Source organism: Calonectris borealis, chromosome 8 (genome assembly GCF_964195595.1).
Source record: "Calonectris borealis chromosome 8, bCalBor7.hap1.2, whole genome shotgun sequence".
Taxonomy (NCBI): domain Eukaryota; kingdom Metazoa; phylum Chordata; class Aves; order Procellariiformes; family Procellariidae; genus Calonectris; species Calonectris borealis.
In genome coordinates this window covers 22818682-22841497 of record NC_134319.1, presented here as the reverse complement: position 1 = coordinate 22841497, position 22816 = coordinate 22818682, and the positions used below count along the sequence as shown (strand labels likewise).

General features: G+C 35.7%; 1 protein-coding gene across 2 annotated transcripts in view; it reads left to right on the top strand.

Moving 5' to 3' along the window:
• Positions 1-22816, top strand: part of COL11A1 (collagen type XI alpha 1 chain) — a 165482-nt gene that overhangs the window by 91177 nt on the left and 51489 nt on the right. For both annotated transcript variants that reach the window (XM_075156450.1, XM_075156448.1), the window contains 12 exons: positions 1058-1111; positions 2043-2150; positions 5720-5773; positions 8872-8925; positions 11066-11110; positions 11241-11294; positions 11390-11434; positions 15440-15493; positions 16367-16420; positions 20599-20652; positions 21573-21680; positions 22455-22544. In XM_075156450.1, coding sequence (XP_075012551.1) covers positions 1058-1111; positions 2043-2150; positions 5720-5773; positions 8872-8925; positions 11066-11110; positions 11241-11294; positions 11390-11434; positions 15440-15493; positions 16367-16420; positions 20599-20652; positions 21573-21680; positions 22455-22544 — 774 coding nt within the window. The remainder of the gene's footprint in view (positions 1-1057; positions 1112-2042; positions 2151-5719; positions 5774-8871; positions 8926-11065; positions 11111-11240; positions 11295-11389; positions 11435-15439; positions 15494-16366; positions 16421-20598; positions 20653-21572; positions 21681-22454; positions 22545-22816) is intronic.

Here is a 22816-nt window from a genome sequence, read left to right as displayed (position 1 = left end):
ATTTTACTATGTGCTTATTCATCACAAAGACCTTTGCTCCCAGGATATAACTAAGCATCAGATAAAAATGCAGTCAATAATCTTTGTTGTCTGGATATTGGAACAGTAGTTGTATGATGAGTTAGATTAAGAAAGAGAGAACCAAAACAAGGAACCAGTTGTGCTAGAGCAAGTCTTGAACAACTCCACTGAACAACTCTGAAGATTTCTGTTTGTATCTGAACTAACTCGTACAGGTGTAAATGAAATTTGTCTAAGTACTGTCTGCTTGTACTTCAGCATGGACACCTATTAAAATGCTTGGAGTAAACTCTCTGCCAGAATTTACTAGGCAGTAGATAAGTAATTCTCACTAGGAATAACAATAATGTGCACCTGTTTTGCCACTGTATATGGATTCAATCTTAATGTCCATTTGTTCTTCTACTTTCTTTCAATCACATCAGCCAATGGGAGTAGGCAGGGCTGAGTATTGCCAGACATCGAACTACTATATGGAAATGACTACTTCTTCTTTTAGGTTATGAACATTAATATGTCTTTTTTTTTTTTAAGATGTCACAACCAGCCAATTTTTTGATTCCTTTCATGATACTATTAAGACACTAATTTAAAAGAAAAATTAATTAAAAGGGAGGTTCTGCTATCAAAAAGAATAACACTGAATAATTTGCCTCCAATTTTTTAGTTAATTGAATGGATGACCTTATTAAAAAGAGTGATAATCAAAAAAAGCTTAGGAGTTAAGAAGGGGCTTTACACGATAATTCATAATAAAACAGAAGAATTATATTGTCTCTATTTTTAAACAGATTTTAAACAGCTTTGAACAGCTGTTATTAGGAACTTTCAAACTAAAAAGTCATTTTGTATAGTGCACTGATATACTTTCTCTAAAATAGCAATAGCCGTATTAGATTTTCTGGTGTCTGAAGTTCTCACTTTATCTATGGAAATTATTTTAATCTGTAGTGAATGTATTTTATTACTCTGTCTGCAGAAAAAAAATATCCTCTCTATTACTACAAGTTGTTACATGCATTTCTGCCTTTTTTAGGGTGAAGACGGTTTTCCAGGATTTAAGGGTGACATGGGCCTTAAAGGTGACCGGGTAAGCATTTTTTCATAGCCCATATGTTCTTAAAAAGTTTAAGTGTTATTATTTTGAAAGGATCACTGAAGTGAACAAATAAATTTAAACCAAAAATAAAATAAAAGCTAGTAGCTTAAATTATTTCTATTACCTGTGCATGCACAGATTTAAGCCAGAGACTTGGTTCTTGTGAATCAACAATGGCACAGTTATGAAGAGGAAGAGAACGTCAGTCTTTTCACTAAGCTTCTTCCTAGGGAATCTCCTTTTCCACATTCCAAGATCTCCAGTATTTGCCTGAGGAAAATAATCTATCCAGGATAAAGATGTTTCCATTCCAACCTAGCATCTTGCAAATCTCTGCCAAAATGTTGTTTATTTAGTCCAATGGGCACTTACTTCCTTTCATAGGAAGTGTTGTGGAAGTTCTAAAAAAATTTCTCACAAGAGGCTCCTGGCCTATATCTGTTGTCTGTGTACATGAATAACTGTAAAGATGGTATCCACATAAGTCCTTAGATGCAGACATTTTTCTTTCTGTGCACTGTCAGAGTGCCTTCACGAGAGTATAGGGAAGGAAAAATAAGAATATGCAATTTCCAAATGCAGCTCTCTTCAGACAAGGCAACTGGGCTCTTACACTTGTGAAAGTAATATTCAGTGCCTAATTTATATGTATTTGCATTTATATAATGAACATAAGCAGTGGTATTTTCCTAACTGGAAATTGGACAGGGCTTTGAGCAACCTGAAGTAGTTGAAGATGTCCCTGTGCATTGCAGGGGTGTTGGACTAGATGACCTTTAAAAGTCCCTTCCAACCCAAACCATTCTATGATTCTAATTTCTATTTACATTTACTCAAAACTTGGTTTCAAGTAATTGTAGGTAGTCTCTCTAATATATGCATAAAGGCAATTGTTCCATATTTATAAGGTGGTGTGTTTTAGGGAGAAGTTGGTCAGCCAGGTCCACGAGGAGAAGACGGTCCAGAAGGTCCAAAAGGTCGAGCAGGTCCATCTGGTGACCCAGGTGCTGTTGGTCCAGCTGGGGAAAAGGTCAGTAGCCAGATATCAACATAAACATGTCATTGCCCCATAACACAGGTAGAGCCCATGATGTTCATCACTAAAAAAACAAGCCTCCAGATCTGCAAAATCTTTAGTTACCTAACAGTAGCTTTTATGAGACACTACTACAGCAGACCACTGGAGTTCACATTTGAACAAGTATTGGGAATCATTATTTTGTAAGTATACAAAAAAGCTTTATAATACTTCATCTGCACGTAAGACAGCTAAATTCTTACCCCAAATTACACAGTGCATGCCAGCTAAGGAAAATACGATGCAAAGAAAATAGTTGGGCACAAAGGAGGATAAAGGTGCTGCTGGAGAGTGAATTAAAATTCACAGTCATATTATGACAAATTGTGACGTGAAGATTGTTTTAAACAGAAAACATATCCTGAATAAAAATCCAAAATAGGGTTGGCAAAAGTGAAAGGGGCTGTTAAAAGGGAGGACTGAAAAAAGGATGGTGATATGAAATACAGGAGAGTACAAGCACAAAGAATAAGTACAAATCTCTGTAGAATCCTAACCTCAACAAAAAACAGTTGAGATTGATAGAGAGGAGAAAAAGAGGCTGAGGAATGCGTATGCGGGTAACCATATTTCACTCGGTGATAGCATCAGAAAAGAAAGGTGATTTCAGTAGTAGCATTTTGGATAACTGGGAAAGAATGCTAAAAGAAAACAAAACAGAAATGATGGTTCAGAAATGTGTATACTATATTTCACAAAAGTGAGAAGATGCTGGTGAAAATATTTCCCTTTAAATTTTTTGGTAACTGTGGCTTTAATGCTAGTTCTGGCTTGAAAAGAATAGGACAGAAGGTGCATTTTACATTTCTTTCTCACTTTCACTGTCTTCAAAACAGGAACAGTTAGTATTTTCCAGCAACATCCCATCTGACATAATGATTAATTATTCTATCTGTCTTTTTATTTATATACAGTCTTTGAAGGTATACACTGAAATCTTAATAAGTATGTGGTACTACTAAAAAGGTAACAAGGTTCACAGCTAAGAGTTTTGCCAGGAAGAAAAAAACGTATTCAGCAAACTTGGGAACAAACTCTCTCTTCATCAAAAGTTGCTACTTTTTGCAAGTATGTTATTAGTAGAAGTTCAGAAAGATGCTAGGGTTATAATTTGAGCCTAATGTAATTCATAAACTCTTAGAAAAGGATATATCCAAAAACTCAGTTCACTCATTACAAAAAAGATTTATTTTCAGGTTTACTTAACTATTGGGAACTATTTATGAATTAATGTTCTTCACAATTTTGCAAGGTATCTCATCAGCTGTTAGGTCATTGAATTGATTCATTAGGTCATGAGTCAAAGAATATATAAAAAAAGAAACTCAGAACTATTCTCCTGCATGAACACAAGCTGAGTTCACACCAGAAAGACAGTGTACTCAGTTTTAACTAGATCAGCAAAACAATCTGGTGTAATAAGGGTCATATTATCTTCACCTACAATATATTTGCATTCTCCAGAAAGAACTGTATGTTTCATGGCAATGGTTGTTTTCAGGATCACTGACCTGACAAAAATGGAAGAATATTAGGAATCTTACAAAAATTTGTATTGTTGTCATGATATCTGCAGAATAATTAATTGACTGAGGACATCTACAAAATAGTCCATCTTTCTCAAGTCTTTATAACCTAAGTAAAAAAAAACAAAGTAAAACAAAACAAAGCAAACTTTGTTTTATAGTTGTCAGTTTTTAAATATGAATTTGAGTTATTTTTAATTCTTCTTATTCAAATTACTCAATGTGAATATAGGTTCACGTTCTCAAGCATTTCTTCTTCACTGACTCTCATAGTCTCACAAGTCCAGAGTCTGAAGCCCTAAATATCGGAAGATATTTGAAAAAAATATTGGTGTTGATAGCACTGTAAGCTGGGCTTGGAATTGGAGACCCAAAGTTTTCCCTTTTCTACAAATATTTATACCTTTTCTTTCCCATTGAAAGTCAAACATCTGTGGATATTCTGTGGGTACTTAGCCAGAATGGAGTGGGTCAGAGGAGAATTCTATGATGCTGGTCCTGTGACATTTATTTTAGCGCAAAGAATAATCTTTGTGAACGCTTAGATCTCCCCACAATATTAGGGAAGTGCCTGTAAAACCAATTATCAATGTCCTATTCCCTTGTCATTCCTATGACTTATTTAATGCAAATGTACTACTCTTCCATAGTAATAAAAGAACCAGAGTAGTCTCCTATTCTCTACGTTCAGCTGATCCCATGATAAGAAAACTCTCTTTCCCAAGTAGGTCTGGGGCTGGATTTGCTTAGTAAAGAAAGTGCCAAGTATGGTGCCCAAAAAATGAGGAACATATCAGAAAAGCGCTTATAATCAAAATACCATCCATATCCACACTCAAAACCTAGGCAGCTGGGCTTGCTTAATCATAAAATCAGGGACAAAACTTTCAGTGAATTTGGCAAGAGTTTGATGCACTGTCATGCTGCAAAACATTTCAATCATTATAATGTGTGCAGCTTGTTTCACTGTGGCACATAACTGGCAGCATTATAATTATTTTCATAAATCAAAGAATTCTTCTGTAATAATTTCTCAGCCAGACACATGCATTTACATGAATATGATAATACACAACAACTTTATTCATGTGCTGCATTTTTTAAGAACAGACATGTTTATTTTGGCAAATTTCCTTTCCCATACAAGCCCCTCCTTCCTCTTTTTCATTATCTAAGGTTACTGCAGAGTACCATATTATATTGTATAATCATATCTTTTCCATTGAGATCTTCTCCAAAATGTGATCGTCTGGAACATGGACTGTGTTTAGAATAGGCAAATAGGCAAATTCTTCTCCAGAGTTCCTATCTTTCAAAGATTGAAACTGCTTTCCCTTGTCTTTGAAAGTGACAAACCATCACTCACCCTCTAGAGGTCTGAAGAGACCAACTCAATAGGGTACGGTACTGTATTTCATTTGTAGGAATGGTTAATGTCAGTGTTGATCAGACTGCTCATCCTGTTGTCCTTTCTGAACATACCAAGTGATAATATTTGTTGACAAATCTATTGTCAGCAAATAGTCAGTGGGGTATGATTTATCACGGTCTCAAACAGTTTAGAACTACTCAAGAAAAAAGTTGATTCTTCAAATGCCTATTCATGAAAAATCTGTGGAAAACAAAGCAGCCATCACACAGTATAAATTGAAAAGGATTTCTTCTCACTTAAATCTATTAACACCCTGAGTTCTTAGAGAATATTAGTAGTTTAATGACCTCGGCCCCACATCACTTCACAGCACTTCATGAGAGAAAAAAAGAAGACACTGAGATATTGCCTTTGCTGAACTCATTCATTGGAGTAGGATTTTTATTTAAGTTTAGGGAACTAAGCCCACTGATGATTAATAGTTAAAATGAGAAATTTATTTAACTGAATATTATATTCCATGAAGTATCATCACTCTAAGTCGTGGAAAAATATTTTCTATGGAAGTTTGCTGAACCACTAAGGAGGATAAAATAAAATTTAACACTGCCTTCTTATTGCAGGGTAAGCTTGGTGTACCTGGATTGCCAGGATATCCAGGAAGACAAGGGCCAAAGGTGAGCTGTAAATGAGCTGTATATCTTGTGCTTTGACATGAGTCATGATGGCAGTTATTTTATTTGTGTGTTTGGGGAAGCAGGGTGTGGGCATCAAAGCAAGGGCTATTTTTCACATTTTCTTTCTTGACAATTATGTTCTCAACTGAAATCTTTAAAAACGTTGGATCCCTAAGGCAGTCTCTTTAAGGAGCACTATCTTTCCTCTTCTTAACTCTACTGCCTTCAAAACTTTGCCATCCTCTCATGATTTGTGTTTTTGTGTGAGTCAGACTGGCATGCATTAAACAATTTGAAAACAAAGGAACTGCTGATATGCCTGAAAGAGAATGAGCGCTATTTTGACCACTAAATGGATGCTGATAGTGATGGGAATTTTCCATGTAGTACACGGATTCCATTTGGGTCTTTACTGCTTCTTCCACAAAATAAGCCATATTTCTTTGAAACATGTAATTTACAATTTTTCATCATGTTTTCCTTTTGCTTCTGTTAAGACAAACATGATAAAACCCAACCCTTAGTTGATTTATGTGCTTACGTCTATCCTTCAACTATCTTTTATGTTTTGATTGCAATAGAAAACCATATAGGTGGCTTCTGGTTTAGATGAAGGCTTATATTTTTAAAACATTTTTATGAAACATATTTTTAAAAAGGTCATCCTAACACAGCTTTAGGAAATGGGCATGCTAAATTAATTACAAACTCTCTTTTCTGAGATTAGCAGGAAAGAAAAAATGAATAAAAACATAATTCTACAGACATTTCCCAGTGTAGAGGAGGCCATAAGGAGACACTGCGTCTCCAGTCTGTCTCAAAGATTACTCATTTAGGGAAATATCGCAAGTAAAAGAATCCCTTACCACTGCTACACAATTGAACAATCAACCTGCAGTAAAATCCTCAATTTTGCTCTACTTTGGGATCTATTTTTATTTTCAAATTATGATTTTTTGGAAGAAATACAACTTTCTGGCTGGCTAAGCAAAGTGTTTTTCTAACTCTGGCCTATACTTTGGCCCTTTTCAGTCAAGTGAATGAACTATCTGAAGAATGCTTATTCATTGAACACTCTGTGTTAGTAAAAAATATCAAAACCATCTATGGAAAGTATTCATGAAAACTATTCACCTTGAGAGACATGGTATCGTTTTTTGCTTTTGTTTCTTAACTCAGATGTCTGAGATTTTAGTCTCTCTTTTTGTTCTCCTTCAGAACTGTCTTTTGAAAAGTCTGAGATCAAAGAGGTTTTACATTATTCCGTTCTAAGAACAAAAATGATGTAACAATTCAAATAAAAGTTAATTGATTCTTTTTTCAGAAAAGACTTGATCAAGAATTTCATTACATTAAATTTTTGTCACATTAAAATTGAAAATAGTTCTCAAGCTGAATTCACTGTTTGCTCTTCTAATTTGTCACTTAAACTTCCAAGGAAAAGTAATAACAGTGACAATACATCAACTTACTAGAGACTTGTTTTGAAACTTATTCCCAGTCCAGTTCAAATTAACATAAGGGAGAGAGAAAAAAAGAAGCAGCAGAAAAACATATTAGCTGTGTAAAGCAAATAAGAAATCTTGTCTCAGTATTGTCAAGAAGGTTCACACCATTCTTTTTTGTTGTCACTTACTTGCTTTTCATTATCTTTCTTCAGAGAATTGTTCTTAGACTACTGCAATTACCTGATAATTTTCACTGTATTTTTTTCTCCTGTCCAGTCCCTCTTGATTAACACAATTGCAAAAAGTTCTGTATATATAAGATATTTACAACCAAGTCATGCCTATTAATGCCTGATCATTACAGTTGGTTTTTTCCTCTGGCCTTTTAATTATAAAGAACATGCTTGGGCTTCACAGAATAGAATTTTCAGAGTTTTATTCACATTTTAAGTTATAACTGGTGAAGAACTAAAAAGAAAGAAAGGAGGGAAGAAAGGAAGAAAGAAAAGAACATAAAATCTCTTACTTTTCTCCCACCAGTGAATATCAGTCCTGTTTTCATTAGAATTGGTGTCATTGAAGTTGTACTGCCCCTCAGTCATTAATGGATAATTGGAATGATTGTGTGAAACAAGATTCATTAAAAAGAAAACATAAGTAAGAAAAAGAGAAAAAAGGAAAAAAGTATTTATTGACATTTCAAAGAGCACCAAGAAATTCTAAGTTTTTGTTATATGCATTTTATTTGCCACTTAAAATACTAATAGCAGGCTGCACAGATATAGATGCATTATGACAGCAGGGAGTCTGGCCAGTAGTTTTAGTGGCTGACCAAGCCAAACACAGCTTTGATTTTCATCTCCAGCCACTTAAAAGTACATTTTATCAAGTCTATCACCTCTTTGACCCCAAGTCCCTTATGACAAATTAACACCTTGGCAGGTAACAAGTCTGCTGTCCCTCTGGACCTGTATACCAAAAATAAAGAAGAAAATAGTAGTTTTCAGATTAGACTGGGCAGTTAGCAGGAGGAAAGGGGACAAAAAAGGAGAAGCAGGATTAATGCCTGGAGGCAGTTTCTATATATAGAAATAAATTCTGCTTACGAGATGAGCATATAGGCACATGTACAAATTGCATGTATCAATTAAATGAAACAAGTGGTCAGCCTACAGTGAATAAAACACCTGAAGTAATTTACAGCTCAGTGAAGTGAATAGAGGACCACTGTTCAGATGTGGCAACACCTCACAATTATTTCGAATGAAGTTATTTTATAAAAGAATTATTATACTATGAGGCAACAAGGCCTTGTTTGTTCCTCTTCATTATGATACAGTTATTTCTAGTTCACTGTTACTGATAATTTCTTTCCTACTGTTAGAAATGGTGCAGATTTAATGAATACTTTATTGTCTAATAAGATGACAAATAATGTCCATTCTATACATTGATTTTTTTAATGCATTCTGGACATGAGGCATTATGGTAAGTTAATTTGCAGCTATGCATCAGAGCTGTCATACTTGCATGTTTGACATGTACAATGTACATGACTTTGGAGGTATGCTTTACATATAAATTAAATGTTGGCTGTACTACTGTTTTGCTATTGATATCCTCTGATATTTGCATTGATTTCTTACGCAGGGCTCAACTGGTTTCCCAGGATTTCCAGGTGCCAATGGAGAGAAAGGTGCAAGGGTATGATAATTCATGCTTGCATGACACTTAATTAACTTTTGGAACTCAGTGCTATGGGAAGTCACTGAAACCTAAGGGTACAAGCAACTATCTAAAGAACTACAAAAACAGGTTTTTCACACTTAAGATGAACCTTTACAGTTATGTAAAACAGGACATACTGAAACACTAGTTCTCATTCTTTAAGTTATTAATCTAAATATACAGGAACTCGGACACTTTCTCATTGCTTATGCTACCACAATTATATATTTGAAAAAGAGACAAGAAATCACCATTGCTGAAGCATCTTTTTGACAGTATACCTGACTGAGTTGGCAAGGACTATTTTCCTGTATCCCATGAATTATCCTGCTACCATGCAATTTACCCTCAAGGAAATTCAACTTGTATTTCACAAGTATTCTGATTTGCCACAAGCATTTTTGTAGGTTGAGCTTTGAAAATGCAAAATATACCAGACAAGCTGAAGAACATGCACTATTACATATATTAAAAAATAGATGTAAAATGACAGATTTTGCTGCTTTGTTTACTTGAAGCAGGTGAGGGAAAATCTGTTATGCATATTCTTCAAACTGTAAAAATGAAATATAGGTTAGAAAGAAGGTCACTGTGCTGTTGTCTCTAAAACTCAATTGAACATAGCAGAACATGTTGTTAGAAAGATGCTGAAATTAAGAGGATGAGTCAGAATTCATAGATGATAGCAACTTAAAGTCAAACAAGTAATGTATATCATTGTTCTTAAAAATCCATTTTAATTTGCAGCACAAAAACAAGCAGAAATTAATGATTTTAAGATTAAATATATGAAATCCAATTGCATTTGCATTGCTTATGTATGGTTTAAATTGTTCTTGTATTGTTTTAGCTAAGATAAAGATATGTTGTTATGGACAGACACAAGCAATAAAACAATGTTCAGTTCATCCTTGTTGGGGAAAAATGAGACATGACTGCTAATCAAGATATCAGATTAAAAAAACAAGCAAAATTATAACATCAAAGAGCAGACTTAAAATTATTAAAATCTAATTATATTGATCCATTATCGGGCCTTCATAAAGCTTTCAATTCAGCTAGGGTACTAACCACGTAATTAATACCATCAATACTTAAGTATCGATGCTGATACTTAAGTATTATGCTGATCATCAATGAGGCAATAACTGCTGGTTTTGTAATGTGAATCGGGTATTATTATTAATCTTGCCTAAAGGGATATCATTGTGCTTTATGCTACCACGCACACTGGTACTAGGAAAGACAGTCATTGTCCCTGAGAAGTTCACAAGCTGTGTAGCACTTTAAGGACAACACATCATTTTTATTTTGGTAAGTGAAATAAAATCAATATTAAAAAAAAACAAAACAAAACACAAGAAAACCCTCAAGAAAACAGGTGTGTGCATTTAATTGGTTTCCAATAAAAGCAACATTTATGCTAAAATATCTCTGCTGATTTTCTGTTGCTGTTGTGTTTACCTCAGAGATTAGAAAGTACCAGTCATCAGGTTCCTTTTTCTACCTGAAGAATACTCTATTGAATTTTAAGCTTCTTTGCATTAGAATGCACAGCAATACTAATGCTGAGCCTAAGGAAAGAAATATGTTGAGTATAATTAGGAGATATATTGAAGAAAAAAATTAAGGGCTAGTATTCTGGCAAGTTCCGTATCTCTGTGCAAGTGTGCAGAATCCTGGTAGGTATTACAGTCCCTATTTCTGTTTTAAAAAAAGAGAGGCTTGCCCTTTCTTTGCTCTGTTAACCTGTGGAGCTGTCCATGGGAAACTGGGAGCTTTGTTTTCAAGGCTATTATTACATTTAGACTACTGCAGAGGGACTCTGCTTGTTGTGTGCCATCTTGACTACTACTTTAAAGTAGTTTAAAATGTTCAACTGCCTATGACAGCATGTGACTCTGAGGCAAATTTAGCACATTTAGCTACGCGTCCCAGTGAACTCAGAAAGATAATCAATTTTATCAAGGACCGTGATTCTGTAAATTGAAAGGCAAAGTACATACTTAACATTGAAACCTAAGGGACTTGCACTCTGCCCCCACTTCAGTAAAAAAAAAACTTTGTCACAAATACAGTGTCTGCTAAGGTGATTTCTGTGAACTTTTCTCTACAGGGATTACATGGCAAACCAGGCCCCAGAGGACAGCGAGGACCAACAGTATGTACTTTTGTTTTGCAATTTCGAGGCTTTCCTATATTCATTGCCTCCACTATAGTGTGAAGAATTATTTTGATTTGATTATAGTATCCAATAATTATCCTCAAGTGCGTCTGTATTAAATTGACAGGGTCCAAGAGGCTCAAGAGGTCCCAGAGGTCCCACTGGCAAACCAGGTCCAAAGGTAATTGTCAAGCACACTGTATAGATTGACTACAGGCTGTTTCTTTTAAATAAAATAGAGGTCTAATCTTTGAACATATTGTCTTTTCTTTTTAGGGTACTGCAGGCAATGATGGTCCTCCTGGCCCACCAGGTGAAAGGGTATGTGAAAGCTAATTATGTACATGTTGTTTTTCCTACTATGTAGGAGTGTGATTTGAGGGTGGGAGAGTTGTTTTATTTTTTGTTGTCCCTCCAATGTCTTTGCCCTTCTTCGACCAGAGTAACGAGAACTAACAAAACCTCAATTCCAATGACGCTTTTCACAAAGTTATGAATGGGGTAGCTGAAGTTTGCTGAAAGCTTCCTCCATCTGTAGCTCAGTTTTGTACAAATAGGATACAGAATATATATACACACTTCGTATTATATCCATGCACTTTGTGTATATCCATGCAAATTATAATTGTACTTACCAGCCTATGCTCTTAAGAATGCCCCATTTACTGCAGCGTACTGCAGTTTATGGGATTTACAAATCACTCAAGCCATATCCAGAAGCTTCTGTGTTGAAGCAGTTGATTTTTTTTGTTCTGATCAGCTAAGAATTCCCTTCAACCTACTTTCTGCATGCTTGAGAAATCCTATTGTGCGTGCTAAAATAAAATTCTCTGCTTGCTATTATGTTACCAATCAATATACAAATCCAATATACAGTCAGCCCATAACATAGCAGTATACAGAAAAACAGTATTAATAAATCAGATTTATAATAGCAGCACTTGAAAACCAACTCAGATAGTTTAAGAGGATATGCTCTCTGCCAAAGTACTTTTGCAAAGCTTAAAAACAAACTTTTCTTTTGTAATCATACTTCATTAAACTGCTAACCTTTTTGATGTAGAGAATCTACAAATCCTTTCTCAGTACCCACCCCCAAGTCCCAGTGATCTCCAGAAGGCTTACTCCTCAGGAGGGAGTTCCTTGTGCATTTTCCACTGTTACATAATGTCACTTTGTTACGCTATTTGCTTGCTGAATACATGCACGCTTCGTATAACAATACTGGCAGAACAACAGCAAACTGTTTTTGCTAGAATGACTAAGCAAACTGAAAAAGAAAAAAAGGCCATAGGATCAGACCACATGGTTTGATTAAGTTGATTACTGGAGATAAGGACATCCATAAAAGTAATGATAACAAGAGTGAGTGTGTTCTAGAAATCTCAAATTTTCAGTTTGTGTGTCTGCAGAAAGCAATTAAGGTTAATTTTGTTTGGTTTATCCTTAGCAGTTGCAAGTAGAGTATTAATAAACATCTCTCTGCTATATACATGTAAAGGAATACATATGCCTACATATCTAATGTCACATTTTTCTGCTTAAGAAAAGGATTCCTTTCTTTTTGACTGAAAGCCATTAAAGCATATGCCAAAAAAATTAATACCAAGGACACTGGAAACAAAAGTTTTAGTTTACTAAAAACCTTTCATACTCATCGTTTTAGCTCTTTCATTCCTGAAGCAGAATATTACTTAACTATACAAGAGACTGGTTAGTGGAGCAGGACAGTGGTTCTTGCAGTAACGAGGAGAAGTAGGATAGAATGGAATGAAAGTTGAGGACTGGATGACTAGACTGTAGCCAGTACATATGGAAGACAGCACTCCAAGGGAGGCTGCACTAAGAAGTTGAAAGTACCTCTATATCAAGCAAAAGACGATGTACCAAGTGGAACATGGACATTAGGAACAAGTGGAAAGTTTGGGTGAATCAGGAATGATGTGGCAAGTAAGAGAGAGACACAGGGGCAGGAAGCTGGGTTCAAGAGAGGAATGAGTTAATTAGCATGTTGGATGGAGAGAACTAGTCACAGTCCAAGAAAGAAACTGTAGGTTGTTTTACACTGAGTGGGAACATCAGAGGCAGACTACCAGAAGGTGAATAGCAGAGCCTTGTGAAGGGGGAGTTTGCCGACAGCTCCAAGAGGTTATGAGGAAGAGAAACGGTGGGGGTACTGAAAACAATGAGCAAATCAATCCAAGATGAAGGCATCCCTGGAGAGAAATTGATCAGAGCAAAGAGATGAAGAATCGCAGAGCACCACATCTCAATATCACTTGTGTAATATAAGTGTGAGGTATCTATTTGCTTCCCAATAGGGGTGAATTTCAGTCAAAAAATAAAACAGTCATTTCTACTCCACTGAGACTATTTCAGGTACCAGACATGTAAACATTAAACAATCTGTCCTGTGTAGCTACTGTTAAAATGAAATTCAATGACAAAAAAGAAAATGTAATTTCGATAACATGCTCTTAGTATTCTAGTGCTTTTTCTCACACAATCCATCAGTGCAGTGGCTTGAAATCTGCAAGCCATATTGTGAATAAAAAAAAATGCAAATCTTTCCTTAAAAAGTCTCGAGATGTGAGGATCAAAGTACAGTGGAAATTTATGAGAAAGAAGGTGCAACTAACAGTAAAACTTTGAGTTGTGCTCTTATAACCCAACTCCTGAGAGAAACCAATTTCTTTCATATATTTTGTACAGTAGCTGAGTCAATTTTAATAGTTTTCCTCTATAAAACTCCTCCTTTTTTTGGAAACTTTATGCTTTATGTTCTACCCAGAAGCAAATGAGGAAAGGCCATTTGTTCACAGACAGCAGAATGAAAAAAAAACCCCAAACCCTCATATGGAACATACTTATGTGTTATGGAGGTTTCAGAAACAACCTTACACCTGTTTTGGAAGAGAAAATAAAAATGACAGATAGTGCAGTAAGATCATAAAGATTTCTTCCTGTACCTAGCGCTTCTTAATTGACTCAGATTTAGTATTACAGTATAATCAAGGTCTACGCTGGAATAAGATTCACTTAAGGGCAAGTTCTCCTAGGTTGGGCACAAGGGATCCTCTCCCACAGCTACATTTGCACACTGCTTCGCCTACTGCAGGAGGCAGCCATGCTCTGGAAGTGAGCCTGCGCTCTAATGAATGAGGCTTGTGTGGAACTCAGACAGTTAGCGCTTCATCAGAGGAGCAAAAGGGTAGCGTAATTTGGGAGATGTGGCCTCCTGCTTCAAGTCTTTTGCATCAAACTTCAAACCAACATTTCTAACATATTTTGACAGCTGATGTGTTAGCAAAACCAGACATCATATACCAAGTAGAATAGGATAAAGTCTTGCACTATGTGGCTAGGGTACATGGCTCTGCTGTGGGACCATGTAGAATAAATAAGGTTTTTCAGTTTGCTACTCTTTGATTTAGCACACTAAAAACTAAACAGGAAAAATTCTTTTAATAAGCTGACATAGGCCCTTTCAGCATATCAGCAATAAATTTTAAAAGCTGGCCTCTGTTTTGTTTGGTGACAACTTTAAAAACAGTCATGTAAGCTAGTACTTTGTGTAAATATCTATGTGTATAGATATATGTGGACATACATGTATGTACACATGTCTGTGTATATACTTGTACATATACATACACAATGCACTAGCTCACGTGATCATCTTTAACTAAATTTGTAAAACCATGCTGCATGAAAATTTTCTCTCTCCAGAAATATGTGTATATACAAAACTATATAAATAAATGGGGTTTTTTCAGCTATCTCAACTATTTTTCATGATAGCAATAATGTTGTATTTAGTCCCTGGTAACTCCGAAAGCTTATTCTATTTGGAAGTTTGTACTGCTGTACTGGCTTGAAATATTGTCAGAGTGTAAGAACTGACAAAGATGAATGTTGGACTCAAAGTTAAAAAGACCACCAGATTATTAATTAATTTTTTGCAACACAAAACACAACAGTTTTATGCAACACAACGTTTCTTACTCATAGTTGATTCCTACTTTATTATGCACAGTTTCAGGGGTCAGGTGCAAACATTCTTTATATAAGTAGTTTTTCTTTTTTCTTATTGCACTCCTACACAAGGGTTTCAGGAAATCCCCTCCAATGTCTATGCATGTGAATTGTTGCTATGAATATTTATGGCACTGGAGCTGGGGCTTTATACTTATAACCAGACATTATCTGCAGAGTTCATGTATTTTATAATTGAAGTTCATATATTTTATAATTGAAGCAAACTTTTCAATCCAGTGTCGTGGCAGCTAGAGTAAAACTTTATGTGTTTGGTTGCCTTTATACTAGGGACCACAAGGGCCTCAGGGACCTGTTGGATTCCCCGGACCAAAGGGACCTCCAGTAAGTATCTTTTTAATTAAGTATGTACAACGACGGCAATGTTATTTTTTATACAATGTTTCTGAAGTTAGTATTTGAAGATTTATTTAAGGGATGGTTTATGTATAGATTACAAATATGCTTATTGAGCTTTAAGGCTAAGACAAGAACTCACATATTCAAAATGATCATTGGTGCAGCTCATATGACATTCGGCATAATATACTAAACTGCAAATCTTCTAGTATGTTGATGCCAATGTCCAGGTGACAGACTGAGTTTAGGCAAAATATTACTCTGCTAGTGTATATTTTCTTTTAATGATTGATTCGTTGAGGAAAAAATGAAGAGGAAGGAGACATTCATTAGTAGGAGAAATGTATAGAAGTAATAGCACATTTGAGCTGCAACCTGAACTAGTTATACTGCTCTTCTAGTGTGTTTCTGCTCATGTGAAGTAAGTACAAAAGCATCAAACCACCTGATTTTTTTCACCCATGCATTTGTTATTTTTATTTCCAATGCCAAAAACTGAAATTTCATCAAATACTCCTGTAATGCTTAGTTTTGTGTTAACTGAGTCATTAAGTAAAGAAAAATGGAAGGGAAGTATAGGAACTTTCCATGATTTCTGAATTTACAGAAATCCATTTTGAATATGCATGCATTTGACAACCTAACAGTCACTCCCCAAGCAATTACATACATCAGGGAGGACACAAGGAAAATGTATTATTAAAATCATAGTTAGCTGATATAGGAGCAGTTAAGCTGTACTGAAGACTAGTCTAGAAAAAACAAAGAGATCAGAGATTCTTACAGCTAATTGCACACTTTTTTTCAGAATTAGAGATGGCTAAGAAATGCTTTGATTTATGTATTTTACAATTTCAGGGGCCACCTGGAAAAGACGGCTTGCCTGGGCACCCGGGACAGCGGGGTGAGACTGTAAGTAAATGTACTCTACAGTGTTAGTGTTGTAAACGTCCAAAGGCTGTGATTGTGTCATCAAGACTAAAGAAACAGAGATAACAGAGAAAAGGGGAAGAGGCTGGGACTAAGGGGTTATATAACTGTAGTTTTCTTATGGTTGTAGGTTAGGCATGAGAAAGCTTTATTTGGTTTCCATGCTACAAGAGTAAGGTTATTCTTTGCTGTGCCCAGTTAGTAACATCACAATGAGCTTATATAGTCAATAGAAGTAAAAGAAATTAATACTCAGATCTCAATTTTAATAAAGATTTGTCAGGCAATTACTATATGGTCCTTTTCTCACTTGAATGCTATGTAACATAAATAATAACATAATAAAAAAGTCTTATTAATGGTAAGCAGCTACAAAACTCAAAAGCCAACACCTTTGGAAAGTAGGATCAGGAATGATTCAACCTGTGAAAAAAATCTTAAATTTTGAAACTATTAATCCCCCTAAAAATCACAATGAGTAAATTCTGGCAGGAAAATGAAAAAATTAACATGTAACTGTTTTAATGGAATTCTTTAAAAAAACTCTCTACTTCTATATTGCCAAAACCTTACTCATATTCCACTGAAATAAAATAAAATTCTTACTTGGATTTTTCAGAGCTAGAGAAAGCCATAAATGAATTTAGAGAGAAATTTTCTCAGCATGTAGAATGTGTTTTGGGTTCCAACTTCACTGGAAATCTGTTAGTGACTGCTGAGTCACTTCCATTGCTGGAAGGGGGAGCCCAGAGCTTGCAGTAACACATCATTTATTTTCTTCCGCTAGTACTGTAACATTGTAATGCTTTGCAATGATAGTGGCTTTTTTGTGTGTGAAAGAAACATTATTGACTCCTTCTTTGTTCTTTTTCTTTGCAGTGATGCAAAGACTAGTCTTGTGTACCATAAGAATGAATTTGAATCATTGTTGAGAAAGCAGGAAGCTCAAAATTGTTCTTTAGTCTGATAAGAAAAAGCACAATTACTATTTTCCCTTTATTCTTACTCATTTGAACATGAGCCAGTAACGTGCCATTATGGCAAAGAATGCTAATAGTAACTTGGGCTGCAGTAGGGTCATCTTTCCCTTCTGTTCAGCCCTGCTGAGGCCAGGAGTATTGTGTCCAGTTCTGAGCTTCTCAGTACAAGAGAGAGACAACCACTGGAGAGAGGCCAGCAAAGGGTCACCAAGATGATTAAGGGACTGGAGCATCTCTCCTATGAGTAAAGACTGATAGAACTGGGACTGTTTAGCCTAGAGAAGAGAAGGTCCACGTCAAATCTTATCAAAGTATATAAATACCTGAAGGGAGGGTGTAAAGAAGATGGAGCCAGGCTCTTTTCAGTGGTGCCCGGTGGCAGGACAAGAAGCAATGGGCATAAACTAAAACACAGGAGGTTCCACCTGAACATCAGGAAACACTTTTTCACTGTGAGGGTGACCGAGCACTGGAACAGATTACCCAGAGAGGTTACAGAGTCTCCATCTTTGGAGATATTCAAAAGCCATCTGGACATATTCCTGGGCAACCACCTCTCAGTGGCCCTGCTTGAGCAGAGCAGTTGGACCAAATGACCTCCAGAGGTCCCTTCCAATCTCATCCATTCTATGATTCTATGATTTCTTGATTTCACTCATGACTAGAAATGAAAGATGCAAAATACAATGAAACTGTGGACTCTGCTACTGTGTGATGTTTGGACCAGGTCCCTCTGGGTTCAAGCAATACTATGGTTCTCTAATTTTGTATCTCCTTTGGTTTTAGTAGGGTTAGACTGATATAAAATTTGAGTAACTTGGGAGCAAATGCAGCTTTTCATTAGCATTGTTTTCTGCCCTGTATATATATATACTTGGGCCAGAATTATTTTTAAAATGTTTCCCCCCCATGGGTTCTCATGTATATGTTTTTGTAGAAAAACAGATTTTTTTAAAAACAAAAAGTAGACATTGACTTTTTTTATCGATGAACCTTTTCGTTTCAGAAAACTTTTATTGCACTCGCTGGTAAATCAGGGTCTTAAGAATTCTGTTTCTTATTTAGGCATATATCTCATTAAAGTTCAGTGGTGCATATGGACATTACAACAATAAGGGGATTAGCCTAAGAGACATACTCAAGCTTAACAAATTAGAGAGCCAGATTCCCAGATTACTCTGCAGCTTGCTTATGGAATAATAAGTATATGTTGATGGCAACTGAGGTAAGTATTAGTGGAGAAAAGGCTACAGCTTCTTCCCCCAGTAAGCCATATGCACTTTGAAGAACTGCCATTGTTTGCTGAAATTCTACACATAGGAACAGTAATATCATGATAAATAATTTGGAATATAAATGTAGGAATAAACTAGATACTGAAACCAATATTAAGCTAGCTCCTCCTTAGAAGTGATTATCAATTTCAGTGATATCATTCTTAGATTGGCAGGAGGCATCAGTTGCAGTGATTGTTAAATTGTCTGGTGTTATGCAAGAATTTAGTGTTTCATGCTTGTGAAAGGATAAAATAGAAATATACTAGCTGTTTCATCTATTAGAATTAATCAAGGACCTTCTTCTTACTACAATAAACTCAGTTTTATTAAATTGTCTTTCACAGAAAATAAAAAAAAATGGACGCTAATTAGGCACTTAGAAACACAGGCATGAGACATTAGTGTAATTTTTCTAATACTAAATATTTTAGATGAACCCATGGGACGTTCAGGTCATCTTGAGTATTTGCTGCTGAAATCTCCTTTGCTTATTACTTTTTTTAGAAATCTGTATCTGTAGGTATAGATAAGCTGGTCAGATAACAGAGAAAGCAGAGTAGTAAAACTATCATTAGCATCAAGTATCATTGAATATACTGCAAAGTATCAATGCATTCTGCAAACCTGAGAATAGCAGGTCTTCTCAAGGTACTTTCAGGAAATGGGTAATATTCAACATTCCTTTGTCTTTCCTTACAGAAAGCTTCAGAAGAAGCTTTGACTGTGTAAAGGAAGGGACACATGAATGATTCCATCTGTAGCAGTTCTGATTTTCAATCATTAGAGCAAAGGGGTACTTTTGTATTTGTTTTTAATCTGGATCATTTCAGAGGTCTGAGAGAGAGTGCCTAAACAGTTATGGGCCAAACTGAACCATGATAACGTCTGGCTGGCAGCAAGAAGAGAATCAGATTGAGGAAGGTAAAAAAAGCTTAAACCGGATGTGATGGAATGGGGCAACTGTCAGTGAGACTGTGCCCAGAGGAATGCTGAGCAGGGCCCAACATTTATAATATGGGCCAGATGACGCTTTGCTTTCACACAGGTGAGCAGAGTAGGAGGCAGATATAGGCTGTTAGGCAGGGGATAGTGGAACCCTAGAAGTGATACAGCAGCGAATGCACTCTCCTAACTTTATGCAGCAACACACTTCCAATATTTGAAAGAAATAATTTAGCATGTTTCAAAGATACATTAAACAGTGCTAATATAAAGTGAGTTTGTCATTTAGCTTATTGACTAATTTTGGGTGAAGTCTGGGGCCACTGATTAGAAAATGAAAATTCTGTAAACTTTGCCAGTGTTCTGAAAAACTCTCCCAAAAACATTTCCTTTCTATGCTCTGCTTCCCAGTTTTTGTCATCATATCAATTTCTCATTAACGTCATTCTTTTTGTGATAGTCATGCTGCCTTTTTTACCATCTCTATATAACCTTCGTCTTCCCTGGATGTCTATTTCTTTTCATTTTCTTTCTGTCTAACCTTCCCTTTATCTTTAAAGCCCTCCAACTTAATCCACTGTGTCTTTCTTTAAAAAGCATTTGTATGTCTGGCTTTATGATTCATAATGTATATATGTAAAAATGTATTTTCAGCTGTCTTTTAGCTGCATCACTTATGCATTCAGACTCACCCAATCAAGTTCACCTAGAGAGATCTGTAAAATTGACTGGAATTTTTACTGCTGTACACCTCAGATAGATTGGAACTGATAGAAATAAGAAAGATTAATCAGTATTTCCCTTCTAAGTATACAAAGGAAAAAAGAATTTCTCATTTTTATTTCCTGAAGAGAAGGAATGTGTGACATGGAATTTCTCTTTCTCCTCTTAAGCACAGATATGAATTTTGCTCTTCTGTATCTTGTCCTGGGTAACATAGTATTCTATAATTATTTCACAGGGTTTTCAAGGAAAAACTGGTCCTCCTGGTCCTGGTGGTGTTGTTGGCCCTCAGGTACATCATTTAATTTCATAGTTAACTTCATAAGACCAATGTTTAATGGTTATATTATGGCTATGGCATGGTTATATTATGCCTTTGTTGTATTAAAAGGACCGTATTGATGGTTATACTAACTTTTGTAACAAATAATGCATAACAATTTTAGAAAGGAATGTAATTAGTGATTCCACAAAATATGCAAATGTTGCATTTTTCGTGCATTTTCTTTACGTGGTTATGAAGTTGTCAGTTTACAGAAGTCAAGGAGGCAGAGTTCTCTACCATGAAATAGTTTAGAAAGAACAGTACAACATGTGACTTTCTTGTCAGAGGCCAAATATCAGTTACTTTTAGATTGTGGAGACATTCACTATCAGAATTTCATTTGATCTAATCTTACTTCTTTGCAACAAAATCAAGCATTTGGATTGCATGAGCTTTTTCAGGTAATTCCCTCAGTGAAAATTTTCTGCTAGTGAATCTGAAGAGATATCTTTCAACTCTCCTACCTTCCAATTCATATTATTCAGAAAAACAACAGTAAACAGACAGTGTTTCAAGACAAGCATAGTACATGGATTTCCCTCCCGTGTCCTTTTTGTAACTTCCTCCCATTCGTGGGTACACACTGTGTTTTAAAGCTTCATTGGTTTAAGGAGCAAGGTCAGGATTTCACTCTTTGGAAGCTGTACAGACGTGTCTGCAGGCAAGTCTGCAATCTGCAATGCAAGATTTATTTTATAGGACAAAGATATTTTGTAAGTCAGCTTTGCCTGGAAGGAAGGTGAGGAATGTAGGCTAACCAATGGTAATATTGTTTTGTAACAGATACTCATTAACAGCTGGATATTAAGAATCTGCTTATCCCCACCCCCATCTGCCCCAAGACATTAAATACCTTGAGGTGACTGAAGTTTTACTTTTGTGCTTAGGGTCCTACTGGTGAGACTGGCCCAATTGGTGAAAGAGGTCATCCAGGTCCTCCTGGCCCACCAGGTGAACAAGGCCTCCCAGGTGCTGCAGGAAAAGAAGGTGCTAAGGTATGATGTGGCTTTGGGGAACAAATTGGGAGGGACAGACAGTCTCACATTTCAAATCAATATGCAGAACATGCAGAATAAAATCAGAACATACAATATAAAATCACAATTAGCACGTTTCACCCAGAAGGATTTTGAAGACTGGAAGATTCCAATTTTAGATCTGTGTCTGCTTCCATTAAAATAATGAGAATTCTCTTGAGCCAATAATTAGTATTTTTGTAATAAAAAATACAAAACTAGTTTACATATACCACACATTCACTATGGAAAGACATAGTAATGACATGTTCACACCAAGGTGAAAAATTGTACGTTGGCATTTAAAGTAGGATGTGTAATACTGGCTACAAGGCAGAATGTCACTGACCAAATTTAGCTTTTTGCTTACTTTTTGGCCACCATTGGGGCACAAAAAAAATATTGCTTATCTAGTTACTACGTAATTCTATTCAGTCTTCCATTTTAAAAGGGCATTGTAAATTTTTAATGAATGTATCTTTAAACATATTTTTATGGCTGTCTGTGTTTTTCACTATTTATGTTCTATAACTAATACTGTATTTTGTCAAAGCTTGTTATAAATTTAACCATATTGATAAACTATTGTACTCAAAACCTTAAAAGAATTAGTGGGTGAATAGGTGGGGGCATACTCTTTTTTGTCATTACTGTAACTAGGATCTGGTATTTCATTTTCATCACTCGTTTAATGACTAACATAAGCGTTTTAAACGTTTTTTTTTTTTAATCAAAATGTAATATGTTTCCCAGGGTGACCCAGGCCCTCAAGGCATTCCTGGGAAAGATGGACCAGCAGGTCTTCGTGGTTTTCCTGGAGAGAGAGGCCTTCCAGGTGCTCAGGTATGATATAAGCACTAGAACAATTGACTTGATGTTTCTAATACAAGAAACAATGGATTAACTCTTTTATTTCATGGAACTTTCTACTGTGCTTAAAAATGAATGCAATAGGAGAACAGCCATCAAGCATCCAACATTGTTAAATATCATTGGCTCTATAAGCAAAAAGGAATTTATTCAATTTTTTGTCTTTGGTTTTTTACATTCTTCCTATTACATGTGTTGCAAAAATAAATGTTGAACTTTCTAGTGTAAGAGATAAGTTTTTTGGT